Raw genomic sequence first — 26,793 nt, 5'->3', positions numbered from 1 at the left:
ATATTAAGCTCTACTCCACAATCATTGTGTAATTATAAACAAGCCAAGCCAACATTCTTTAATCTTAATCCCAAACTAAATAACCAAAGTACATACTACAGAACTATACCTGTTATATATTAATATAACTTACATAGAACAACCAGTACATCTATAGCATTCCATAGCATGCTCCAAGTTGTGTACTGTTGTATATTTCTCTTTTTGTAGCATTTTTTTTTTCTTTTTCCCTCCAATACCTGTTAAATATCATTTTTCTTTATTTAATTTTGATTGAAATTTGAATATGAAACTTAACAATCTAATATCACCTCATCTTTAATTTCTAAATATGTGTTTTTCCCGTTTATATATTTAACCTACTTTTTTTTTTGTTTGTGCACCATATTCTTTGGTATTGAGTGCATCAAAAACTGCATTTGCGTCCGTAGAAACCATGATTTCAGAGGCGGACCATAACCGTGCAGCTTCTGTTGAGCTGGATCCCAGTTTCGACGTTGAAGCTACGTTACAATCGGCAAAATACTTTCCAGACACATTCAACAGTCTCGGATGAGTTGCTACGAAACAAGTTGTTGCAGCAGCCTATTTACAGTAACAAAATTATCGTCGACCCCATCAAATTTTTGTATAAAAAGTTGAGAATTAATTTAAAATTTCAATAATATATTATCACCTGAGGAATTGTCTTCAAGAGCTTGGACGCCATGAAAAACACCATATCTGCATATTCCAAAAATAATAATAACGAGAACTGACAGAAACGATTTACACAGGAACACCACGATTGAGAAAAATAATTCTTTAAATAAATTAATTATAAAGTATTCAAATTAATTTAAAATTAGATTTAATATTTTTAAATATAAAGATTTCAATTTTTTTAAAATTATTTTAAAATAATATTAAATTGATTCATTACTTTCCTTTTCCCCCCAACTTAAATCCCAAATAGGCTTTAGAGGAACTTGTTTGAGACCTGTGACTAGGCCTTCTCGTTCTCGGGTGAGTCTGGTTCTCACTATTCCTGGATGGATACAATTGACAGTCACGTCGGCTTGCATTTGCTGCACTAATTAAAGAAAACATTAATGACCCAATTAATTCCCGGATAAGGGAGGGAAAAAAAAATAAACTAAAAAGAAAACAACTAATTTCGCTTTTTTTCCTCAGCATTAAAAAAAATAATAATAATAAATAAATACTAATATAATTGAGGTAGCACCTTCAATCTCTGAGCAAGCTCCTTGGTGTGCAAAACGTTAGCCAGCTTCGAGAGAGCGTAAGCACGTGTGGCATCGTAACGACTGGAAGGAAAGAAAGAAGAAGAAGAAGAAGAAGATAAAAAATTCAGAAGAAAAAGGTCAAACCAAAAGATGCACATATGTACTGCGAAATAGTGATTTGGTCACTCACCATTTATTTCGGGATATTTCCGCGAGATATTGGATCATATCTCCGGAGAACCAGCCGTGAATAGTTGATGAAACGTTAACGATTCTGCCTTGGATGCCGGATTCTTTTGCAGTTTCGATCATCTTCCTCAACAACAATTTCGTTAACAGAAAATGACCTGAAAATACCCATCAAAAGCCGAAAGTTCAAGTCTAATTTTTTTATTCAACATTATTACCTAAAGCATGCATTTTCTTTGCATGATTTTACCAAGATAATTAGTGGCAAAGGTCATTTCTATTCCATCTTCCGATATAGCATGTTCGTCTGCGAACTTGCCAGCATTATTTCTGATGTAAAGGGAGAATTAAAATCAGTTAACTTCCTTTTCCTAGCGACCAAACAGAAAATAAATATGCAAATGAAGAAATCCGCGTTGCTTGTGAGTTACATGAGGAGATTGAGGGGCAAATTGAGAGACTCGAACTCTGCAACGAAGTTTCGAACAGAGTTGAGAGAGCTAAGATCAATTGCCATAACAATGATTTCAGAATCGGGACACTCGGAAACCATACGCGCCTTTGTATCCTCGGCCGCTTTCATGTTGCGAGCCGGGAGTACCAGTCTCGCTCCTTGTTTCGCCAACACTCTCGCTGTCTCGGCTCCTATTCCTGAAGTGGCGCCTGGAAAACCAAACAGCCGATCAAACAAATAATTCAAAAAGAAGAGAATATTAGGTGCATATGGACCGTTGTATCGACTGGCTAACCGGTGATGATGGCAGTGATGGAACGCAGATCGCAGCTAGCAGTGACTTGATCGGCTGTGGACTTAGAGCCGAAACCAGTGGGGCCGGCTGAGCCGATGAGGTAGCTGACAGTTTCCAGCATTTCTCTCCTCTTTTGACTGGTTTCGTTTGTGCAACTAACAGATGTAGTAGTACTATTGCATGGACAAGCAATATGGAATCAAATCAAGCAACAAAGCAGTACGTCTTGAGCAGAGTGGCGTTAGTGCTGTGTCGGGGAAGCAGCGAAAAAAGGCGTTGTTTTTTGTCAGAGATTTCGCAGCCAACGCCGCTTTGCATTTACTCACACAGTGAGAGAGAGAGAGAGAGAGCTAACGTAAAAGAGAAGATTGGGCGTGGATTTTGTAAAGGTATAAGGCGGAGGGAAGATTATAATTTCTGATTCATTAGTGATTGGATTATGGTGTTTGTTTTATTGTTTGCCTAATCCAATGCTTAATCTTTAATTTCTTAATCAAATAATCCTAATTTTAAAATATCGGCAATTGATCGGCGTAGTTGGACTTTGGGGTTGGCATGGATAAGTATTGTTATCCTCGGGGATTGCATGATGTTGTTCTCGCAAATGAGCAGTCAAATTTCATTTTGTTTACTGTATATATTGGCTAGATGACGTTGTAAATGATGTAATAATCATATATTAAGAGGAATAAATAACTTTTTTTCTGTGTTTTTGTATAATTAACATTTGAATTCTACTTATTTAAAACAAAAAGATTTTTTTAAAAAATAAATCTCTAAATTTTAATTTTATCATGCATTTTTTTTTATTTTGTTTATTTTTTTAATTTTTATTGTTTGTGAATAGTGAAAATACTTAAATATCTTTTAAAATAAATTAACATTTCTAATTGATATGATCTCTCAATTAAAAATTTAGAAAATACTTATTTAACTGAATTTATTATATTAAATTAATAAATAAATATCAAATATGATAATGCTTTGAAATATAACTTTTTATTTGATATTGTTAAATAAATAAATAAATAATACTATAGATGAATCAGACAAATCAATTTAAATAAATAAATTTTAAAATTAAATTAAATATTATAAATTAAACTTTAAGACAAAATAAAATTTGAAAAGTAATAGATACAAATAATTAGAGGTAATATTATTTATTTATTAATCAACAGATTAAATTTTTTATTTATATATTTTAAATATATTTTTTAATTAATTTTATATACTTTCAAATATAAATATTTAATATATTGAACTCGTTCCATATTGGTTTTAACTTAAAGTTTACATTAGCGATCGGTTGGAAAGAGTACTTCTTTATGGTTAAACAACGAAAGGGATAAATAAAATAGTTGATATGTTTGGAAAGTGTGAGTCAGTGATTGGATGGGAGATGAGCCGGCGATTAATAAAAAGGAGAAAAATCGTTGGCACGATGGTAGAGGTGGGAGACTGAGTAAATTATCAAAGAGGAATCGCACGTGAGGTTTGCAGATCGGTCAATCCTACGGCCTAGAATCTGGCATTTCCTCGGGATGTAAAGTTACCTGGTCAATCATGCTTGTTCGAACCTCCGCACTCTTTCTTTACTTACTTGCATAGAGTATTTCTTTATTAATTAATAAAAATAAATACCTTTACGATAATTATTTAAAATAATAATTATTTTATTATTAAATATACTTTTAATAGCTATTCATTTCTATTATTTCATATTGTTTTTAAATTTTATAGAAAGATGTTAATTAATATGAAATGTGCCATTAATGAAAAAATCATTTTGATGACAAATGAGTAAATATTTATTTTGATGTTTAAAGAAATAAATTAATATTTAATATAAGTAATGAACAATAATAAGTGATTAAATATGGAAGTGAGCTATGCTAAAAAGAAAAGGAAATTAAGATTATAGGATTTATTTGTTAGGGCACGATTATCTGTTGTACTAACCCCTTTTAATAAGGGCCAAAAGGTTCCATATTTTGATGAAAAAACAAAAAAAAAAGACATTTCAGCTTTTTGGACCACTTGTACAGTACCGGTATCAATATAGGGCTGATTTGAAATCAAATTAATTTAATTTAAAATGAAAATCTAATTCAAATAAAATAAATTTAATTTTCGTAACATTATATTTTATATATTATTTTCATACGTGATGTGCTTTCAATTATATATTTTTCTAGTTTATTATTATTTTTTTAATTGTATTAATTAAGATAATTGATATACTATAAAATAAAATGAGCTTTTGAATGAATGACACGTGTATTATACATAAAAAGTCAGAAATATGCACGCTTTAAAGAATTGTGCTTCAAGAGCCTGCATGCTCATATGAGAAGATCATCTGCACTCTGAATACTGACAGTTAAGATTGTATCACGCGCGCAAGCTATAAAAGGAGTTAGATTTCCTTCACTCGACCCAAATCCTAAACCCAATCCACAATATAGTCATTCTAGGTCAGATTTTCATTTCAGTCCTAAATCAAAAGAAGTTGATTAATCCATCCTAGAGATAGTAGAGCTCAAATGGCCTATGTAATGAAAAGGTCATTGATTTTATTCCTTAGGAAATGGTATTAACAATGTCCTTGCTAGTTGTAATAAACACCAAAGATAAAGTACTCGAAATAATGGAAGGACGAGTCAGCATAGTACACGATATCTCGATAAAAGCTAAGAGATTCACCAAATGCCCAATCCTAGGTATGGGGAGTATGATTTAAGAACAAACATGGTACCCAAATTTGAGTTATGTATCATTCCGATTGATATGAGCCTAGAAATTTCTCATTTAGTAGGTCGGTATAGCCACTCACCCAAAAAAAACTAACTGGATGAGCCATCTATCATGTCAATCCGATCGTTTGTGAACTAATAAAATCAACTCACGCCCATCAAAGCTATCATTATTTTAAAGGCAACCTGATTAGACCTTGAAAAGACATTGGTGATTGAGACAGCTCACTTGTAAGGGCTTTACAAGCATCTCATGAACATTAGTTCATTAATCCTATAAATAATGGTCCTCCTCCACAGAAAGGTCATATTTTTACTTAGACTTCATTATGTCTCAATAGAATTCTCTCTAGAAAAGGCAACAATAGAATCATGCTGATAACTCTCGATCAAGTAGGTTTATGAGATGTTGACACGTGTTTAGGTTAATGAGGATGGTCGGGTGAACTTGGGATTGACTTTACTACCTTACAGTTGTGATCTAAGAGGAGTTTCTATGAAGATGGTTTGATTGAGACATAATATGGGCTCGAAAAAGGTTTGATCCCCTAGTAGGGGAAGACGTGTATTTATAAAACTGAGAAACTAATATTTACTCGGCATGTGTAAAGGGTGCGCAAGTGAGTTGTCCCAATCACTAACGGCTATTTCATGGTCAAATCAAGTTATTTCATGAATCATGATTACTCTGACAATCTTCAGCTACGATGGAAAGGATTAGTTAGTTAGGTAGGACTTACGAATGGTTCATCCAACTGGTTTTCCTTTTGGGGAGGGTCTTCCAACTCCTTCTCACAGAGACGTTCACTCAAACCAGTCATCAAGAGCATAAAGTACTCGGATTCTTGTCTAGCCTCCATGCTCATTTTCCCTAAGTCACAATAACCATTTTGCTAGTTTATTATAATTGATATTTTGTTATTTAGTTAGCTAGGTGGTTTCTTAGCTACCTATCCCTATGTTTTCTTAATGCATGGGTCATGGCAATACTATTACCTCTTAGTGACCATACCAGTGACTCTTTCATCATTCTGCTAGGCAATCCAACTGGTTCTAGTGGGGCTTAATGGGGTAAGTGTCCTATGTGGTCTAGGTATTGAAATTAAATTACCCCAAGATGACTGGGTAATGATATAGTTAGGCTTAGATGAATGAGGTTGACCCCTTATATATCTTGGTACCGCGTTAAGAGTCCGAGCCATTTTATATGAATTCAAGAGGCTCTATCTCTCTATCTCACATTGGTCGAATACCCCTTATACTTTGGTCTTTAAAGTCGTATTACGTCTCATTTTAAAAGTTGTGCATGCATCCTTTATCAAGAGACCTATTCTAATTATAATGTATCACATGCCATAGCAAAGGTAGTTGTATCAAGCCAAAGAATAGTCATTCATTTGTATTGCTCCAAACCTTTAAGCCACATGTCATTATCTCGTATAACCATCAATCCCCAAGTTATAAAATACTTACTGTTTTTGTTTACTATTGACAGAATATTAATCCTTTCTGACAATGATACTAGACATGCAAAGTGAGGCATTCTCCATACTATTATACTAGTACAGTACACATTCACCACTATACTAGACCCTTTTGATTTCTTATATTGTATAAGAAATTAATGGGACAGGCCTCATATATATATATATATATATATATATAACAAAAGACTACAGCAAGGCAGTCCATGTATAATGTTAATGATTTAGCAAGGAAACCTTATTGGTTATGGTTACATCAACATCCAACGAATACCATATTCAATTAGTAATTACCCTCCTTAGAATATGTGATGACACTATCAAATCAAAGCTGCATTCAAGTCAACATAAATCTTAAATTTGAATGTAGACTCTTGAGGGCCAATGCAGGCCACACAATTCCTTGAAGATAAAGCACATGGCAATGACATTGACTTCACGTTAAGATTCTGCCAAGTGCCAGTGCAGAAGAAGGACTACTGTATCAAGATAACCAACCTCATCTGCAGCACTTTCATCAATACCCATGCATATCCATTGATTGCCCTTTTTTTTTTTTCTCCCTCTATTTTGTTTACTTAAATAAAATAGATAAAGACAAAGCCCTTTGTTTGGATGTATGAAAATTAGAAAAAAAAAAGAATATATATATATATATAATTTAAAAAAAAACAGAAAAAAAAGAAAAAAAATAAGGGAAGAATAAAAAATAATTTTTATTTTTTTATTATTTTCTGTGTAAATTAAAGATAAATAACAAAAATAGGGAGAAAAGTGTAATTTGGATATGAAAACTATAAAATTAACCCTTTTAAAGTTCTTTTCATAATTTTATTTCTCTTTTTATTTTTTTTTTCTAATAAGAGCAAAAAAAAAAGATAAATATTTTTTATTTATCACTATTTTATTTGTCCACTAAAAAAAATTTCTAAATAGAGCGTAATAAAGACCAAAGATTTTTCATTCTATTTTTGTAGTATAGAGGAAAAATAAAGGTAACTTGGAAGGTTACTATTTCGAAATTTAATTTAATTTTGTCTCGATTTTGATATTATGTTGGATGAGACAAAAATATCTGTAACCCACTATACAATAATATATTTTTTTTATTAAAAAATAATTTATTTGTATATTTTTAAATATTATAATATTTTAAAAATATAAGTATATTATTATTATTTAAAATTTATATTTCTAGTTTATAATTTATTTTTTAATAAATAAATTTATATTATAAAATAATAAATTAAAATAAAAAATAAGAAAAAAAAAAATCCTGCGAAAAAACCCATTCTAACCTCAAACTCCTATAAGATAAAAATGAGAGAGTTATCTCCACCCAACCAAACCGTTGCGATTCCTAGTTTGAAGTGAGATAGAGTAGTGAACATGGCAATCATTAGCCAAAAGTCACTGTAATTCTAAGAAGAGATTTGGATTCAATCATTGAAAAGAATTTTATTGGAAGGAATAATCTAAAACTCTGAATTGATTAATCTTCTATAAACTATAAAAAGACACCGAAAATACCTAATAAATCAGGAAAAAAAAAAAAAAAAGAAGCCAATTTCCCCAAGGCTTCCTAACATTCAGCTCTGTTAATTAAAATTTTCTAATCAAACCATGATGCAGAAGGAGAAGGCTAAAATGATATAATTAAGTCTCAACTTGTCGTTATAGCGATGGATTAACAACGGTTACCCTGCCTGCAGGGATCAGGAGGATCACACCTTATAGCCAAAAAGTTCATTTCATTTGGATTTGTCTTGTACAAAGACCACAACACAACTCAACCCATCAGCTCAAGCCCATCGGATTTTCGTATGAGATTTATAAATGGCTAAGAAAAATAAATAGGATCACTATCGACCCATTACCATCCAATTGGCCCAACATCTTTTCTCATTTGCAATTAGTCTACAAAGATGGCCACATTTGAGTTGGCAGTGTTACAAGCCTATTTGCCAATCTTCTGCGAGAATTAATTATAATTAAGATGCTGAGTATAATCTATCTTCAGTTCCTTTGGATGTTGACATAAACTTACTTATTAAATATTAAGCAACTAGCTCCACCAGCTTTGGAAGCATTATTGTGCGATCAATGCTATTATTACTAATACTGCTTATGAAGCATATCCAAGCTTTGTGTCATGATCAGGAAATCTAATATTCTCTAATTAACAACACTAGCTTGTCGACATATTATAGGATTCATAAAATCTTACCCTAATTTCTTGGATTAATGATCATAATATCATAACCACAAGAAAAATCGTCTGCAGATCCATCTGAGTGTAACATTTTCTTCATCTGTCAACATACATAACCAAATCAGCAATCTATCCTATGATCTCGAGGCCATCCAAACTCCTCCAAAAATGCCAATGCAACTCCATTTGACCAACCAAAGCCAGTCTGCATTTGCAACCAACCAAAGACATCAAGAAGTTAGTAGGAATACACCAGTATAACCCTTCTCGTGGGTCCATAAATATCAGCAGCAAAACCATTACATGAATCCACAGTTTATGTTCTTACAAAAATAGGCTTAGGCTTTTGTATATGTATATACCTGAGGTACATATTTACCACCACGTCCAAATTCTCCACACTTCTCTACATTGTATTTTTCATGCATTGCACCTGTTTTCTTGTATGTGACATAGTTGGTTCTGATCCATCTCACAGCTATGTCTTCTGCCAGTGACCTCGCTTCTTGTGATCCAGATCTTGCCAGACCTTCAACTATAATGTGTTGAAATGGAGCCCAACCATTTGGAAAATCCCTGTTGGTACATCATTGAAAATTATATTGCCAGACAAGGCAAGTGTAAAATATGTTACATACCATTGTTCTCCTGAATTTGTTAAAGACGTGGCAATTCCAGCAGCACAAAGTAAGCCTGAACTTTCAAGACTTCTCATGATACTCTTCACCAAATTTGCATCTTCGAGTATGTGCAAAACAAAAGCATCGTCAGAATTCATCCAGTTATAAATGAATGTACAATTGTAACTTGACATAGACTGATAGATCAATTATTATCTCATTAATCAAAAAGCTTGAGTTCAATGTTCCAACTAAGTTGTTAGATGAGTTATCTAGATATAGTGCACATCGAACTTGTCTTGATAATGGATGATGCTTGGTAAACAGTAAAAAGGGGCTGTGGAGCTGAAAAAGCTGCTTAAAAACATATTTTGCTCAAAATGAAGTGGAAAAGATGACCTTCATCGCACTTTAAGCTTGCGCTTCAAATTGCAGTAACTTCCACTGCAACCTCAAGGCAAAGACTTCAAGCTATGCTGTAATGGTAATTCTCTATATCATGCTTATACACACAAAGTTTCAAAGTGGACATCGAGAGTTACTAACCTGAATTGAACATATCAATCCACAAAGGAGAGAAGTTTGAAGCAAACACATTCTGATTTTGGTTACAAGCATTCCATGTTTGAGATTCCTGAACATAATAAATGAAAGAATCAGTAAAAGAATTGCAGAAAATGTTTATCAGATACAGGTTTAGCAGCACTTCAAGAGCATATCACCTGACATGTGGTGCCAGTAGTGAGCCAGTAGTCAAGCCACTGTCCCATCTTTTCATTCCAGAAAACAGAGTTGATTGCCCTCTTTCTTGCTTGAGAAGCTTCCAAGAAACTCGCTGCTATGCTTTCCTCTCCAGTTTTATTTGCCAAGAAGGCAATGTCTAGTTCCATCTGCATAATTAAATACAACACTTTGTCACATGAAGTGCAGAAAGTATTAATATCAAGACTTCTAATCATGTACCCTAAGTCGTACCTTGAGTATAAATACATTTAAATCAACAGGTAAGACTGATGTTGTAGCCAACGTCGTAAACTCTGAAGAATTCCTGAAATAATAAAACAAAAAAATGGAATGTCTTTATTCAATTTGTGGGTATTCCAATGTCAAATTTTACTCAGGCCTGAGTACTGCAAACTTAGCAGAATTGAGCATTACTGATATTTCATGAGCATATGCACAATTATTTCAATAGATAAGACCCATTTGGCAGCCAAAAGCTTAGAACTCTGGAGAATTTTTTGTGACAAGAAAATCAAACACTTTCATAAACCACGTATTTTGTATAATATTACCTCATCCATCTTGTACTGAAATCCCATCCAGATTCAGCAGCTGAAGCCAGTTCTCGGTAAAATTGCTGTTTCTCAGAGACCTTCAGTAACTTGGAAGCATATTTCTTGTCCTGAAAGAGGATTTAAGCTAACAATTTGTAACTCCAAGATTCTACACCATATTGTCTACTGTGCAAAATAATATGCTAAGGTAATTAAGCTAGAGGGGAGAACACACTAAGACTGAAGACTCAGGCCTGGGCTTATTCCACATTGCATAGTACCGACTTAATGTGTGGTTTCTACCTTGAGCATCCTGGATGGTGATTTTATGTATTTCTGCAGCAAGAAAATGTGTCTGTTACGTAAGTTCAAAACGAAGCGCAGAAGGCAAAGCAAAGGCAATATAACATCATACCAGAATTCCAAAATTGATGTTCCTTGAGCAATACAGGCAGTGCCTTTTTAGCCAATTCCATATCACCAGTCCTATTATATATCTCATAGACCATTGCACTTAGAAGTGGAGGCTGGCTGCAAAAATTACCCCAATAGTGGAACTAATAAATAGATATGCGAGTTCACAAATGAAAAAAATATATTAATTTTTTTTTGCACATATGTAACTTCATTGTGCAAAAAGAATACCATTAAATCTCAGCAGCAGTCTTTTCACACATTTCAAAAGTCTACATATCCACTTAACAGAAAGCATATATCTTTGTAAAGGTTGCAAAAGCCTAGGATGTCTCAGTGATCAAGACTTTCCATACCACAATATTAAACCTCCAAGTCATAATGGAGCAAGCAAGCTTACCATTGCAGCAGGCTCACATTCAGTCTCTATGAAACACCTTTTAAACGTAAGTGGCTAAGGCTGCAATTTAGACTCCCATAAAATAAGAGATGTGAAAGGCAGTAGCTTTTGAGCTAGTAAATTGTTGATTAAATTGAATGGTAGAGAGAAACAGGACAAGCATTAATGAGAAGGGGCAAAGTCTAGAAACCGTATATACTGCAAGTGAAGAAACAAGTCCTGTAGCAGAGTTAAATGCAGACAAGCACCTCCAGAAAAACAAAAGAAAAAAGAAAAAAGAACAAAGAAAGAAAGATAAAGACCAACAATTAAAAAAGTTAAAAGAAATACTACCTCCTATTGGTGTAATACGCCCTTGCTCCATTAAGGGCATAGCCATATACATTTACAAGGGAAATGAGATTAGTCACAATTGATTTTGCAGTCTCATACATTTTACTTGCAAGCAAGCCCCTGCAAGAGAAATTTTTATATCACCAACACCATTAAACTATTGGAACACACAACTACTTTCTTTTCCAACAATAAATTTGATCCACGCCACACTGAAACATCATTGCATTTTTAGAAGAAATCCTAATAAGATGATGGCCAGAATTAGATCCAAACTCTTTTCTAATTCCTAAAATATGCTCAATACATGAAACTTCGTTGTATTGTGGAATTCAGAGAGAGAAATGCAGAAAGTACAAGAAAATGTAAACAAATATGCAAACAAACAAAACAATTTGACCAAGACTAACCTGATCACCCAATAGGAATCCCAATAATAAACCTCTCGAAAACGTGATCCCGGCACGATCATCGGCGCTGGCAAGGGAAGGAAAGTATGCAATTCAGGTTGCTTCCGAACCTCATCCGAGACTTTTCTACTTAAATTCTTCCATAAAGAATGAACATCCAGCGCCCATGCTCTCACCTCTGGATTCTCCACTTTAGGCAAGAACCCAACAGGCTCTGGCAGAAAATCAGGTGGATCATAGTGCACCGCATCCTTCCCTGCATCCTGAAAGTACGTTGTTAAAAACTCCTCCAAGTCCTTAACCGAAACAGCCCCATTTTCAGTCCTTGGAAGCCCATCAAAGGCCTTCTCAGTGGTTGAGAGACTGTATTTTAAGGACAAATCAACGTAAAACTTTGGATCAAAGTGTCTGTCCACAAAGGTGGATAGTGCAGTTTCTTGGACACGTTCAAGAAAGGCAACCAAGGGAGTTGTCTCCTTGCATATAAAAATAAGATCAAGATTTTGAGATTGATGAGAGCTGGCCATTCTTGATTAAGGGAGTGACAGTGAAGGTTTAATTAGAGATGGACCTACGATTGGATTTGGATAGATAATGGAGGGGAATTTCAAGAAGAAGCCAGCAATTGAAAGTTCTTGGGTTTTGGCTGGAATTTTTTGTCTGATGAAGCTTTCAAGGCTCTTCTGTCGCTGGAATTTTCTGTGGGTGGTGGAACAACGTTGCTTTGGTTTACGACAATTAATTTATAAATAGATAATTTAAATTTATAAATATTTAAATTATTCATATCTATGAGTCATTGGTAAATAATTAATATATAAATTAAATATAAATAAAAAATTTTAAATATCAAAGATAATTAAAAAACCTTAAATATTCTGAGCGATGATTGTGACCCTAAGCACATTGCATTTGAAAAGTAGGTACATTTCAATGTAAATTTATTTTAAATTATAATTTAATAAGAAATATATAAATTAGCTTATCATCATACAAAAAATTTAATATTATTTTTTAAAAAATCTTTAAAATGATATAAATTATTCAAGCACTCATCGAAGATAATTTTAATATTATTAAATTAAAATTTATTTTTAATAAAAAATAAAGTTCCAATGGTAAATGTTCCCCTTTTTGTAGGAAATAAAGTTTCAATTATTGACTTTGATTGCTTCACAAAGCCATATATTTTAAATTTCCAGTCAAGAAGGAATATAATTATAACATTCAGTGGATCACGTGCGAGCCTTCTTTGAAACTTCTATCGGAAATTTTTTTTTTAATAATTTTTATAAAAAGAATACTTTTTTATTGAAAATTTGGTTTTTATAAAAAAATAAATTTCTAGTTTTTTATTGTGATAATATTTAATAACAAAAGAATTCTAAAAATTTAAGAAAGTTTTGCCAATTCATATTTATATCAGGAATTTTTACCAAAAACTATAATGGAAGGAAGCCTTCGAGTAGATGACGCTATCACGAAACGAAACATAAAAAGCATTTTCTCTGAGAAACGATGAGAAGACAGATGAAAGAATCAACCATAAACCAGCGTTTAATGTTTCAAACAATCCAAGATGACAACATGTATTATTGAATCTTGATTATACGTGAAAGCCAAACCCAGGAATCGACAGAGAGAGAGAGAGAGAGAGAGAGAGAGAGAGATGAGGAAGGGTCAGAAAATGAAGCTCCTCAGAGAATTATATTCAGCTCATGCTGCGTAAGCTTCAGAAATTGGAACAACAGATGGCATGTCGCCGTAATCATCACCGGAGCCATTTATTAAATATTCAATTTCGAAAGAGAAAATTCTCCAACCCTAACCCCAAATTTCCTGTCCCACCCCAAATGAGCTCATTTGTTAAGGATATATATATATATATATATATATATATGGGCGAAGAGGCCCAATTCGCAGCCCATGCACTGTCCTTTTTCTTTTTTAACTTATTTATTTATTTAGTTTACCTGTCAGACTGAGCCACGAGGGTCTGGTTGCCTATTTGGCTTGATCAATTTTGGGCTAAAATCAATTATTTTAATTTATTGATTAAAGGGCAATGGAAAGTGCCATTAGTTCTATTTTGATTTAAATTTATTTAAATTTTAATAAATTAATGATTAATTTTTTTTAATTTTAAAATATAATTTAATTCAAAATCAAACTGAATTATTCAATTTTGATTGGATTCAAAATAATTTAAATTGATTTTAAATTAAATCCATCTGATTTCGCATTAAACCCAAACCTGTCCAGGCTTACAGCCATGTGAGCTCCAAGTCCAAGGAGGAGAGTCTCAAGTGATAATCACATGACTACCACATGATGATCCCAACTGACAAAAAAAAAGGCATCAATAACAGGTTAACTATTGGGGTAGTTATGGAGATTAATTACAAGAAGCCATATTTGTATAATTAATAGTATGTATTTGTGCAAACTGTACAACTACTCTGATCACATCATTCAACCACCACACCCTTGTTTGTCCTCATACCTGTCCTAGTTTAATGCTATACTACTATTATATTCTAGGCATGAAATCTTTTAATTTCTCTATTCACATTCACTGATACAACCCTGTCCAGGAAAGAAAGATGCCTCTTAAAAATCAAGTTTAGCCTTATAATACATATGCTTCTCAAATTGGACAAAATTTTATTTTTTTCCCCCCATTTTGAAAGAAATTCAGCAACATAGAAAGGCATAAGTTGTAGAGGGAATTCATTCTCTCAAACTTCAAGAAGTGTTTCTCAGCAACCAGCTCTCCCTGGAAATCAGCATAGCGTCCCCTCACCCAGCAACATACCTTTTTGTTTTCTCGCATATTACTAAACCCAATTCTAGAGCCGCCATCACTCTCCATCAGGATGCCCGCCAACGTCTAGCTATTTTCTTGTTAGTATTTAATTTGTCACATTTAACTTACTAAGGCATAGGTAGAAAGAAAAATACTGTGCTTGCTTCCCTGCTTGAAGACATCATTGTAACCCCTATTTCTCACAGTTTTCTGCCTAATAATAAATCAACCAAATGAGAGTTTAGGCTCATGAGTTGGTAATACTGCTCTGTGCAAGGTTCAGGCAATAATTGTGCTATACAACTCATTATGAATGAAAAACATTGGAAAAATAATCCCCTAAGAACACCACTGAGTCTTAGGAATCACCACCACCAAATACTTTAAACGAGATTTTTTTGTTATACCTCTCATACTTGCAGAGTCAATAATATCAATTATAGAAAACTAAATTGTCGAGCAGTTTAAGCGTCCAAAACTTAAGTTGACCACATAAATTCTCTGGACAAAGAAACAAAAATCTTTCAAGTGTAACTAGTAAAAAAAACACTTAACCTGAAAAGAAAATCATTATACTAGGTCAAAACGACAGGTCTTGCCTTTTTCATGACATGGAAAGGGTTAGGCCTAACTCGGCTAAGGTACTTGTGCAGCAACCATCAAAAATTTTGAATGACTAAGGTATTGAGATAAGCTTCATACAGACAATACTTGCCGGATATGTATAGAAGGCCTACTAATTCATTTGTCTTTTAGGCAATAAATCTTGGAAGCAGAATACTGGTTCGGGTAATACAGAAGACAATTACCCCGAAAATCTGGATGCTAACCAGGGAAGCAGATGACAGAAAACCAGCTCCCTGGTTGACTGCAAAAGCTTAGTAGCGTCAGTAACTCAGCCATTCTATTTTCACCAATTCTTTACTAATTCCAAAATAAAACCGAAATAAACTCTAGTAACTGCTACAGAAGATTCCCATGGAAACAAAAAAAAGAAAGTCTTTATAAAGACTGAAACAAGCGCAAAAGAGGCTGTGACAGAAAACGGAAAGAAACACCTGAAAAAGAGTCAACTCCATGGAATTGTCGACTTCCAAAAGCAAGAAAGCTATTACATCCCCCAAGAGGCAAACCAAAATTCAGACAAAGAAGAAGGGTTTGAAAGGGACGAAAGCAAGGCTCTACATAATCAGACGGTGCATCACTATGCTGCTTTGCTGGAAGGAGCATGAAGATAAGTAATGCTGGTAAGTTGAACATTCACCGGACTTCCGTCTTGCTCAAGAATAGCTATGTAGCACTTTTGTTTAGTTATACTAGGAAGTAGGAACCTAGTGTGCATACAATGGGGACAAAGAAGAAATTGATAAATGCATGTAGAGGCGGAGCAGAGGCAGTAAGATCATAAAGGAAGTCCATGGTATAGTCCTTTAAGCTGTCGAATGATACTGGCAACATAATTCTACTTTTTTTTTTTTTGTTTTTTTGCTATAAAGTATATAAATTTTCTCGGTATGTCATTTCTTTGGGCACGGGTAATGCTGCACCAATATGACAGAATAATTCCCACATACAGTGTAGATGCTACTTCTGATAAACTAATGCAGACAATCTGAAAAAAGAGAAGGAAGTGGATTCAAGAAATAAGGAAACAAAGGTGTAAAGTGAGATTATTTCACCAAAAAAAAAGGGGTCAAGTGAGATAGTAGCCTAACTGCCTGAGTGGACATAAAAATTTCTATCATCCCCTATCCTATTCAGGATGAAATCAAACCCAAAACATTTCTTAGCAATAATTGCTCCATTGGTAGGACGATCCAGGACCTTTAGATTCATAACCACAGAGGTCAGGCTATCACCCAAGATAACACTGCCCAAAAAATTCATCATGCAAGGAAGGAGTTTGTTCAAACAAACTTTCAGCGATGACTCCTGAAATGGGAGTTCACAGCACAATTTGCCAAAGGAAAATCACTGTTGCATATCTTGTGATAACACGCTAGCTGAGATACATTTCTTTTCTCATTTCTATTAATCTATAATCAATCAAATAATTATTTATTTGGATACTCAACGTGTTACTGCTTTCCAATGCTCTGTGTCACTACTAATGTCATATGTCCATGAAACCAAGCATACACGTACTCACACACACACACACACACACACACACACACACGAACACACATACTCACATGACTCTTTCCAGTTTGATATTGTGACACTTCATGTGACCGATTTCACAAGGCTTTTGTGCCCTTTCATTTCAAGCATCAGCAGGTCACAACAGGAACTAGATGGTAAATAATTCCGCAACTGGATGGCAAATTCAAATGAAATTCAGTTTAGTTTCGCTAATAATTCATAGTAACCAGCTCTTACTTGCCTATCATCTCGAGAAGGACAGAGAGACAATTATCGTCAAAATATTTAACTCTAGAATAGGCACGTTTATATATAGTAAAAAGAAAACTAAATCATCGAAACACACCAATGTAGAAGAAGCTCAATTAAGCAATGAGCCTCACATGACAGAAACGAATTCAAACTTCATAAGGGTAACAATCATTATAACAATAATCACGGTATAACGATTTGTATTAATAAAACCCAGAAAATCCACAAACAAAACACAAATGTTGAAACTTGGGGGCCTTGGGGTTTTTGAGAGGGGATAAGCAGGGAAGCGATACCACAAATAGCGAGGGGAATTTTTGATTGGATAATCAAACTGGGAGGTCAGAGACATCGTCGCGTTGATGGGGGTTGGTGGTGAGAGCGAGAGGACTGTCCTTGGCATCATCTTCATTATCATCGTCGTCGGGGTCGGTGGTAGCAACATTAACGCAAGAAAAACGCTCGAGGGACGAGAAGAAGGCGGAGATCACGGTGGCGCTAACCCAGTTGGCAACCTGATTGAGGTTCTCCATGGATACGATGCCGGTGGTGTTTGTGGTGGCGTTGTTGTCGTTTTCCATTGTTTATGATCTCAGTGAAGGGCTGATAATTTCAATAATGGAATGAAGTTCGTTGTTGGGAAAAGAATTTAGAAAGATTGAACCCTAATTGTATGAAGTGCGCGGATGATAGGGATCCGACATGCACAATCAAGAGGGAGAGAGGGGTAGGTTGTAAGCAGAAAGAAATATGGTTTCATTTTTATTTTATTTTTATTTATTTTGTCTTAATGCATTGATCTCCTCCGTAATTACGATTAATAAAATTAAATACTTCACCTATTACTATTTTTTATGGTTATTTTATTCTTTTTAAGAGTTTATCGATTGCTTTTTACTATTACTTTGTTTTCTTATTATATTTTTTTTTTTACTTTGTAATCTTAGCTATATGTTATGATTTTATTCTATTCATCTATATTTATTATTAACAAAAAAATATAACACTTCACGAAAAAATAAGTTATACAGCTATAATACTTGTAATAAACATATTATTAATTTATAATCATATTTTATTACATTATTTTATAAAGGAATTATATATATATATATATATATATATATATATATATTATTTCTATTATAAAAATATTTCTACTTTTACGTTAATTTAATATAATTTTTTTAATAATCGAATCCCGATCAGAAAAAATAATAATAATAATAATCTGCTTCCACACCGACCGAATCTTCCAGACATTTCTGATTTGGAGATGGTATTAAATTTCTAATCATTTGCGATATACTGCAGTAAAAAGCAAGCTTAAGAAACCTTTTGAGTTGAAATTTAGTTTTTTTCTTTTTTGTTTTCTTTTTTTTAAAAAGAAAAACCACAATCATATTGTGTTGCTAAAAACATTTGCAAAATGACTCTATTGAAGCTCATTCTCGCATGAAAAAATTAACCCACTCCCAATTATGACGATAAACACAAATTCAAAACCGTTCCGTTGCAGGTACTTGTATCATCTTATGTAATTTGCAGCAGCAATCAATCTCTATGTTGCTCCTTGCCAACTGCAGCAGGAATAGCTATGAAGTCAACAAAATGTGTTTTAAGATGACTGGAGTATCTTCTTGTAATCCTGGAAAGTTCCATGGAAAGGTGTCACTCTTCCTTGTGAAACCACCCATAGCTCCTCTACGCTTCCAGATATTAGATGCTCATCGTGACTAACCTGCAAGCAAGAATGATAACAATTGCTTGATTTGATCATTTATTTTGAGAAACTGAATCAGAAAATGAAAACCATCAGGACAACAGGCACAATACCATGAGAATCCCTCCTTGGAACAAGACAAGGCCTTGGATTAGTGCCTCCACTGCGTCCAAATCCTACATTTTAACATGTATAAGCATGTCAAAAGCAGTAGAAAATGTTATCAATGTCGTATTGATGCAGCATTCCAGAAAAAGGTTGCTTCAAAGGCTGCAATTGTATCAACTAAAAACACAGGAATATGTCTGCTCTATGAGGTTTAACATCGACAATGTGGGATTTTGCTAAATAAGCATTTGCAATGCGCAAGCCAATATGTTAACAGTTGTATTTATCCCTACAAAAACCATATGCAAAATTTCTAACTCTCTATCAAAAGAAAGCTTCACTAAACAAATATATAATTTGGTAAAGCTCACGCTCAAATGTTCTCCAAGCATGATTATATGCCATGTTTCATAACCTTTTTTCTCTAGTATAATTATTGAAAGTCGCAGAATAATGCAATTTGCATTAAATAAAACGTGCTCTTCCTTGAGATTCATCCCATCAAATTAAAAAAAAAAAAATGCTCATCAAATAATAAAATGAAAACTAAATAATTTCAGAACAGCAAATTTGGGAACCTTAGCAGTCTTTCCCCTGCAAAAGCTCATTGCAAAGGTTCCAAAATCCCAACAACATCTAGTGAAAAAAAAAAAAAATTGAGAAAGGAAGAGGAGAAAATGACTTACAAGATGGTTGGATGGCTCATCCAACAATATTATATGTGGTTTCCTGAAAGTTATCTTTGCAAATGCAACCCTGCTTTTCTGACCACCTAATGTATAGAGCAATTACAAACACATACAAACAGTGTATCTGAGAAAAGCTTCATGCAAGAGCTATTAGAAGTCATAACTGAGATTGGCTCTATCATAGCACTCAAATAGCATGTGATTTGCATATTCATCATGGTAAGCCTTTAACTCAAATCACACAGCCAATAAGGAAAGCTTCTTCAAAATTCAAGAGGATAAATTTGATCTTCAGTCTACAATATAAATAATGAAGGACAATGAGATGATAAATGTACCAGATAGTGTGTACATTGGTTGAAGTGCCAGATTTCCAGTTACCCCAAAAGAACCCAAGTGAGCACGAAGCTTTTGTTCAGGCACCCCCTACAAGAAGGAATCTTCAAATAAAATGGCTTGCAAAGCAGAAAACAAACAAAAAAGACGTCCAAATACATGAATACTATAATTCTATCAAAAGCTCAAAGAACTCCTCTCAATATCATCATTAAACCATGGATTGAAAGAAAAATTTAGGAAATAAATGTTCAGAGGAAAATCATAATAAAAATGTAATTGGTCAAAGCAAGAGCTCACTGGGAAGCAGCGCATCATATATAAAAGAGGATTGGAAGACAGGTCAAGTCCATCAACATGGTGCTGACTAAACACGGCAATTCGAACCTTCAAACAGGACAATACAAGTATCCATCAGATTCATATATAGAAAGCAGACTTTAAGTCATCAATAGCACAATAACTAGCATAACACAATTTTAATAGAGAAAATGGTTAAACAAAGAAAAATTTTGAAAATCTCCATTCGACCAGCACCAAACAGTGTAAACAGGCTGCTTTTCTGTTTTCAATTTCCCCCCTTGGAAAGAGACAAATTTTACAGTTGAGACGTTATCTGGTAGAACAACAAACACTTATAGATGTATGATGGAGGTTTTATAATTAATTATAAATTGGTATGCAAAAAGTGGAATCATAAGAAAAAAGCAAGACACCTTAGCAGAACGAAAGATGGTGCCAGAGCTTGGTTGTAGTTCTCCAGCTATTAATTTAAGGATCGTTGATTTCCCAATGCCATTTGGCCCAACCACTACATAAATGAGGAAAAGAACCTGTCAGATTATTGCAAATATGCCTAATATAAGTTAATAGATTAATTGCCCAAATTCTTATATGGTAGATTGCTCTAATTCTTATATGGTAGACATTAATACATATATGAACACTGAACAGGCTGGAAAAAGGAATATTCTATCTTGAAAAACATGCTTACTTGCAATGCGGCTGTCCAGATCTATCCCAAAATTCAAGTTCTTAAATAACATGGGCCCCCCTGGATAACCAAATGATGCATCACTGTAATCACAATCACAGTAAATGTGAGCTCTTGATCCTAGTCAAACACAGTACTAGTAAGTAGAAATAAAAGTAACATTTCTAAATTTTGAATCAACTGAAATAATTTACTAAGGCCATTACTTTATATAAATGAAACATGAAGCATAGGATTTCAAGTTTGCAGTGATAAAAAAACAAATTGTAAGCAAGGCACCGCACTCCATCTTTACCATAAAAATTCCACAAGTTGCAAATCTAACCTGAAACTTATTATAGGGGGACCTGGTCTATCATCTGGAGTAGGAAACTCAAATTTGTAGCTGTGCAACGAAAAAAAATAAACAACTAAGTAGAGAGAGGGTAAATAAAAAGAAAAATTATGTCAAATCTAAAACCCGTATGAGTTGACCAGAGTGATAAAGGAGAGCAATACATACTCTGGGTCATTAACAATTTCATCTACATGACCCATTCGCTCCAATGCCTGTTTAAGTCCAGGGAAAGAATGAACACAGGTATATCAAGCAAATGAAGCAGTAAAAGGTTTACAATATTCAATTTAAGATCATCTGCCATAATACATTAAGCACCTTGATTCGTGACTGGACAAGAGATGCCCTCTTTGCATTATAACGAAATTTGTCAATAAAGGACTGCAGGAAGAAAAAATAACATTTGCTTGTTAAACACAAGATTTATAATTCAGAAATCCTGAAATAATATTGAATGCCAATTTCAAAAGAGCATTAAGTATAGGGAAAGCAACCAAAAAAAAAAAAGCGAAGGTTATGTCGGGGAGATCATAAGACAGTAGATTATCAGTATAATGTAGATATGATATCATGAGTCTGACATTCACAGCACTCTTAGTTTTTAGGACCTGATAACTGAGGAGTCAGTGAATGGACCTAATGAATGCCCACATACAGGTATGGAAAATGGAGAAAAGGGAGAAAGCATCATGTAAAGCTTTATGCAGAAACAATTTATGGAAAATGCACTTGATGAAAGTAAATATGATTACATGCGTTCAACAACAAATGCTGTCAAACTTCTTTTATTCCTCAATACTTTATTGCCATACAAATACAAAGTAACATGAAAAGGCACACAGAAAAGAAAAGTGAAACCATAAACAACAAATGAAATATATTGCTTCTTTTGCTGGCTTGACACAAAGACCTGCATATGGGCTCTTGATCGTTCATTTGCTTCAAATGCTTTCTGTTGGTTCTTAATTTGTTCCTCCCGTGTCTTCTCAAATGTATCATAATTACCTTTGTAAGCACTCAACTTTTGCGCATGTAGATGGAGAATGTCTGTGACGACCTGAGAAACCAAACCAAAGTTATAGAAAGAGAAGGCAAAGGTTATCATGACAATCCATTAATACTAAATAAGCAGTATGAATGTTACCGTGTTCAAGAATTCTCTAGCATGAGAAACAACTATAAATGTTTTTGGCCACTTCATCAGGTAAGATTCCAGCCATAGGACAGCATGAAGATCAAGATGGTTCTGCAGAAAAAAGATAACAAAATTATAAACCAAGTCATTATAAATAGAACAAATATCTCAAATAGCACATAAATATATGCCGCACTGTAGGTTCATCGAGTAGCAATAAATCAGGCTCTATAAAAAGGGCACGAGCAAGAGCTATTCTCATTCGCCATCCTCCAGAAAAAGTTTTGGTTGCCTTTTTCTGCATTTCTGGAGAGAAACTGAGGCCCTGCAAATATTCAAGAAATGGTGAGAATATATAAAGATGAGGTTAACTGTTCAAACCAGACAATTACAGGCTTTTTGTACAGTAGTATCTTTTTTTGCCAAATGATCCATAATGTCACTTAAAAAAAAAAAAATCAGATAATCCTAAAATTTCCCTTATTTTCATTATCAGCTATCCAAAGTCTTTTTTAGACTATTGTTTCTACTATTCTTTTAGATCCAAGCATTCCAGTATTAGTTAGAGGTCTAAGTCAACTGAGCACCACAACCGCCAGAAAAAAAAAAAAAAAAAAAAAAAAAAAAAAGAGCAGAGAACTGACCGCAAGAATGGAAGCAGCACGTGCTTCTGCAGAGTATGCGTCAATAAACTCAAGCCTTTTGTATATTTCCTCAAGCCTTGGTGCAATACCATCTTTGTCAATTGCCCCATTGTGATCCCCTTTGAGATCTCCATTTTCTCCCTCAAATTCCAATTCTCTCTTCAGGAAATCATCAATATGTCAGCAAGATTAAAAGGACTGATCACATCAAGCACAACAAATAAATAAATTGTGACCATAGATTCCTCCGCAACAAAAGATACAATGTCACCTGTTGTGCAAGTAGACGAGCTTCTTCTTGCAAAAGCTGGGTTCTCTCAATATCAGTGTTCAGAACACATTGCAAGGCTGATGTATCATCACCAACCACTTCTTGCTCAACATGTAAGATTTGGCAGTTTGCAGGAATACCATCAATAGCATGCATAGCCATGTGCCTGAGGAAAGTTGTTTTCCCAGTACCATTTCTTCCAACAAGGCCTGCAAGCAAAATACAAGAAAGTATAAAATATTATCAACTAAATAACAATTATGAGAAACCCTATTTAACAGATATTATATTCCTTCTTATTTTCTTTAATGTCTTGACACTAATGCAAGATATTTTATGTGGGAAATGCAAGAAAACAAACCATAATGCCTTCCAAAAGAAAGTGTGACTGAACCATCAACAATGAGATCACGGCCACCCACTGAGATACTGAAGTTCTCCATATGAATATCCTTGACGGTTGGTCCACTACCAATATCATGATTCACACATACAACTGGCATGCCAGCTCTAACTGCTTCCATTTCTGCTAGATGCATTTGATATTGTGCCTGTTGAATTAGAAAAAATTAAATGGAAACAAATTGTGAAAACCAAAGTAAACATTCAAGAATCAAGATCATATATTATACATAATCAGTAGACATTCCCAAACATGGAATCAAATAACGTAACGTTATTTACAGGTTTTAAAGGAGGCCGTTACCCTTTAGGCTGTTATTTACGGGCCTATTTTAATTTGCAGAATAATGGTTGTTACCATTATGGTAACGGCCTTTAAATAACGGTAACGGCCGTTACCAATGTGGCAGAATTTGTGGACTGGTGGGGGACAGAAATCACATGATTTTATCAGTCCAAAACAATTCAAAAACCATCTAATTTCAGTCCAAAATAGCAGAGAATAATTCAGAATGATAATTTAGTTCAAACTTCACAATTACAAGAAGGTGGTGGAGGTGGTGGCGAAGGTGGTGGAGTGCCTGGTGGCGAAGCTCCATTTCCAGAATGGCCATAGACATATCGACATCGTAGATCATGGGGTTTTGGGGGTGCTGAATTAACGTCATCAAAGGGCAAAGGTGTTCAACATAGAGAGTGTTCTTTTGATTCTGAATCTAGCTATGGGTATAGTCATGGTGGAAATATAATACATGGAGGCTCATCATCTACGTCTACTAGTGATTATGGATATGGATATGGACATGGACAAGCACACTCAAATCCATATCCATATAATTACCCCCCTCCTATATATTCAGAGCAATCATACTTTCCACAACCCGTTAATTCCTTATTTAGTTTCAATCCATCACAATATTATAAATTGAGTCAATATCAACAAAGTGAGGATCAAAGTCAAGACTATCAAGAACCTCCTAAACATTCATTTTGGTGGTAATAAAGTTAGTTATTTACAATTTATATAATTATTTCAGGTCTAAATTAGTTAATGACGTCCAAATATGATAGATAATAACGTCTTTATTTGATATATAAATGCTTAGTATATAATTGTATACCTTAATTTTATTTATTTCTAACAATATCTACTCATTTTATGAATTTTGTAAATTTTTCAAAAAAATTTGCGTAGCGCCAAGCAGTTATCGTTACGTTACAGCCGTTATAGGCCCATTTCCGTTACCTGCGACTGCGACTGCGACCGCGATTTAAAACCAAGTTCCCAAAAGTTAAAATAAAACAAAACCAAATTATGTGAAGCATAAGTTTGGAAGCAGCACTTAAAAATACTAAAATAAAAGATGAGCATGGTCATGTGCCACTGACTTGCTCGCTATTGAAGTAGCACAATTACAGGATAAGGCCCAATTTTTACCTCTCTTTGCCGCTCCTCCTTTCTCTTTCTCCTCTCTAGCTTTGCACGGTCACGCTCAGACAGAACAGGACCATCCATAACCTCAGGCTTCTTCACTGGAACCTCCTCATCCATTCCATCATTCATTCTTAGGGGCGTCGTAAGGCTCCGTACAGTTGGTTTTGCTTTTACTAACCCATGCTTTCCAAATTTTTCAGATAGCTTACAACAAACCTATCATAAATTCCAAAAACGATGAAAAGGGGAGATGAAGAATAAACCGGGCAGTCACCACATAAATTAAATTTGTGTATCCACATCTATAAAAAAAAAAAACAAAGGCCTATATTGAAATGTGCTTATCGACAACTGTATAGCTTAATAAAGGTTTGATACCCAATTCCTACAATAAGAAGCAAATGAAGCACGGAATTCCTATTACTATCTAAAGTTTTACTCCCCAGTCCCAACGGTTTTCATTTCTCCACATCTTCTCAGCCACCAAATAAAGAAAGAGATAATACTTCGTTATTTAGCTTAGCTAAGGCCAAAGACACAGCAGCTAGATCTCTAATAAGCTAACCAACACGAAGTACACAATTTGGAATATCTTAGCTTTCTCTACATAACCTGGCGGCTATCCGCCAATTAAAAGACTAATGAAATCAATCGTACAGTAGCTGAAATCGCTGCTTCTAGAATAAAAGGAAATTGAGTAGCAAAACCAAACAAAACGCAAGCAAGCAATAATTGAAAGCTCTTTACCAAACGGCATTCAGAGAAGTCGGAGACGCAGCCGGCACCAACGAGGAGTTCACCTATAGCTTCAAAGGCACCCTCACCTTCCTCGCCGAAATCGAAATCATCATCGGCGAGGACGTTGATGATGTAATCGATGATTGGCTGATCCACATCCTGGACTCGGCGGCCGAGCACCTCGTGCACCGCTGAGCTGGCCACTTCAGTCATGGCCGAATACTCGAATCAAAGAAGAAAATGGTACTTAGGTTTTGCAAAGACGGAAAGCAGGTAAGGTTACAAATACAGGAAGAGCTCAATTGAGAGACAAAGAGGTACAGAGCTCCTCCGCTCAATGAGTGCACGGCGTCGTATAACAGAGACAAGGAGTGTCTGATAAACCTGGGTATACGATAAGACTCACAAGACCCACCGGCCTTCTGAAATAAAAGAAGCCTAGAGAAACAGAGGCTGATCTAATGCTGCGAGCCATTTTGTTTTGAAAAGTTGGGCTTTAGACTGTGTGTTGAGAGATGGGCCGCATGGCATTCTTCGGCTCGGCCATTTGCTTGGGAATCAAATTCAGGCCTTCCAACCTTACATTTGGTTTAATCGAAAACGCTTTATAATTTTTTATTTTAAATATATTAAGTTAATATAAAATACTGAACTTTTAGAATCGCTCACATAAAAATTGATTTAAAGATGCCGTTGATAATATATACT

The 26,793-nt window shown here is 34.4% G+C and overlaps 4 protein-coding genes across 5 annotated transcripts; all 4 read right to left on the bottom strand.

Moving 5' to 3' along the window:
* Positions 1-32: 32 nt before the first annotated feature.
* LOC110643872 (short-chain dehydrogenase TIC 32 A, chloroplastic) lies at positions 33-2,761 on the bottom strand. Of its 2 annotated transcripts, none has more exons than XM_021796393.2 (8): positions 2,165-2,753; positions 1,847-2,078; positions 1,666-1,745; positions 1,417-1,573; positions 1,226-1,307; positions 980-1,067; positions 677-723; positions 33-585 (listed from the first exon to the last, which is right to left on the bottom strand). In XM_021796393.2, the coding sequence occupies exons 1-8, from the start codon at positions 2,283-2,285 to the stop codon at positions 355-357; spliced, it is 1,038 nt and encodes a 345-aa protein (XP_021652085.2). In that variant the 5' UTR covers positions 2,286-2,753; the 3' UTR covers positions 33-354. The 2 variants fall into 2 exon arrangements, with proteins under 2 accessions (XP_021652085.2, XP_057994502.1); XM_058138519.1 differs by having other exon boundaries at positions 440-585; positions 677-725; positions 929-1,067; positions 2,165-2,761.
* A 5,675-nt stretch (positions 2,762-8,436) lies between these two features.
* On the bottom strand, positions 8,437-12,808 carry LOC110643883 (trehalase). Its single transcript, XM_021796407.2, has 11 exons — positions 12,071-12,808; positions 11,661-11,780; positions 10,929-11,044; positions 10,749-10,849; positions 10,532-10,641; positions 10,212-10,284; positions 9,959-10,126; positions 9,783-9,870; positions 9,255-9,354; positions 8,979-9,192; positions 8,437-8,821 (listed from the first exon to the last, which is right to left on the bottom strand). The coding sequence occupies exons 1-11, from the start codon at positions 12,595-12,597 to the stop codon at positions 8,738-8,740; spliced, it is 1,701 nt and encodes a 566-aa protein (XP_021652099.2). The 5' UTR covers positions 12,598-12,808; the 3' UTR covers positions 8,437-8,737.
* A 4,564-nt stretch (positions 12,809-17,372) lies between these two features.
* LOC110643856 (uncharacterized) lies at positions 17,373-18,059 on the bottom strand. Its single transcript, XM_021796371.2, has one exon. It carries the CDS (start codon positions 17,852-17,854, stop codon positions 17,603-17,605), a length of 252 nt encoding a protein of 83 aa, XP_021652063.2. The 5' UTR covers positions 17,855-18,059; the 3' UTR covers positions 17,373-17,602.
* A 618-nt stretch (positions 18,060-18,677) lies between these two features.
* LOC110643869 (ABC transporter F family member 3) lies at positions 18,678-26,491 on the bottom strand. The gene is made up of 18 exons (XM_021796389.2): positions 26,095-26,491; positions 25,351-25,563; positions 23,872-24,061; positions 23,511-23,719; positions 23,240-23,398; positions 22,792-22,920; positions 22,605-22,706; positions 22,371-22,517; positions 21,779-21,841; positions 21,626-21,672; positions 21,449-21,508; positions 21,124-21,206; positions 20,846-20,940; positions 20,430-20,516; positions 20,132-20,219; positions 19,791-19,876; positions 19,110-19,172; positions 18,678-19,014 (listed from the first exon to the last, which is right to left on the bottom strand). Exons 1-18 carry the CDS (start codon positions 26,296-26,298, stop codon positions 18,892-18,894), a joined length of 2,148 nt encoding a protein of 715 aa, XP_021652081.1. The 5' UTR covers positions 26,299-26,491; the 3' UTR covers positions 18,678-18,891.
* Positions 26,492-26,793: the final 302 nt, after the last annotated feature.

Source organism: Hevea brasiliensis, chromosome 16 (assembly GCF_030052815.1).
Source record: "Hevea brasiliensis isolate MT/VB/25A 57/8 chromosome 16, ASM3005281v1, whole genome shotgun sequence".
Classification (NCBI taxonomy): domain Eukaryota; kingdom Viridiplantae; phylum Streptophyta; class Magnoliopsida; order Malpighiales; family Euphorbiaceae; genus Hevea; species Hevea brasiliensis.
The sequence above is the reverse complement of the archived record's forward strand: the minus strand, read 5'-3'. Positions and strand labels throughout refer to the sequence as shown.

What these genes read in the sequence shown, in the direction of transcription:
- LOC110643869 (XM_021796389.2), bottom strand. Translation starts at nt 26,298, where the DNA reads ATGACTGAAGTGGCCAGCTCAGCGGTGCACGAGGTGCTCGGCCGCCGA. An exon ending in TGCTACTCGATGAACCTACA is followed by an intron (nt 22,707 to 22,791) that starts GTGCGGCATATA and finishes TTTTTTCTGCAG; the next exon opens with AACCATCTTGATCTTCATGC. An exon ending in ATATGATGCGCTGCTTCCCA is followed by an intron (nt 20,220 to 20,429) that starts GTGAGCTCTTGC and finishes TCCTTCTTGTAG; the next exon opens with GGGGTGCCTGAACAAAAGCT.
- LOC110643856 (XM_021796371.2), bottom strand. Translation starts at nt 17,854, where the DNA reads ATGGAAAACGACAACAACGCCACCACAAACACCACCGGCATCGTATCC.
- LOC110643872 (XM_021796393.2), bottom strand. Translation starts at nt 2,285, where the DNA reads ATGCTGGAAACTGTCAGCTACCTCATCGGCTCAGCCGGCCCCACTGGT. An exon ending in CTTTGCCACTAATTATCTTG is followed by an intron (nt 1,574 to 1,665) that starts GTAAAATCATGC and finishes GGGTATTTTCAG; the next exon opens with GTCATTTTCTGTTAACGAAA. An exon ending in GAAATATCCCGAAATAAATG is followed by an intron (nt 1,308 to 1,416) that starts GTGAGTGACCAA and finishes CTTTCCTTCCAG; the next exon opens with TCGTTACGATGCCACACGTG.
- LOC110643883 (XM_021796407.2), bottom strand. Translation starts at nt 12,597, where the DNA reads ATGGCCAGCTCTCATCAATCTCAAAATCTTGATCTTATTTTTATATGC. An exon ending in ACATCAATTTTGGAATTCTG is followed by an intron (nt 10,850 to 10,928) that starts GTATGATGTTAT and finishes TTCTTGCTGCAG; the next exon opens with AAATACATAAAATCACCATC. An exon ending in GTGGTAAATATGTACCTCAG is followed by an intron (nt 8,822 to 8,978) that starts GTATATACATAT and finishes TTGCAAATGCAG; the next exon opens with ACTGGCTTTGGTTGGTCAAA.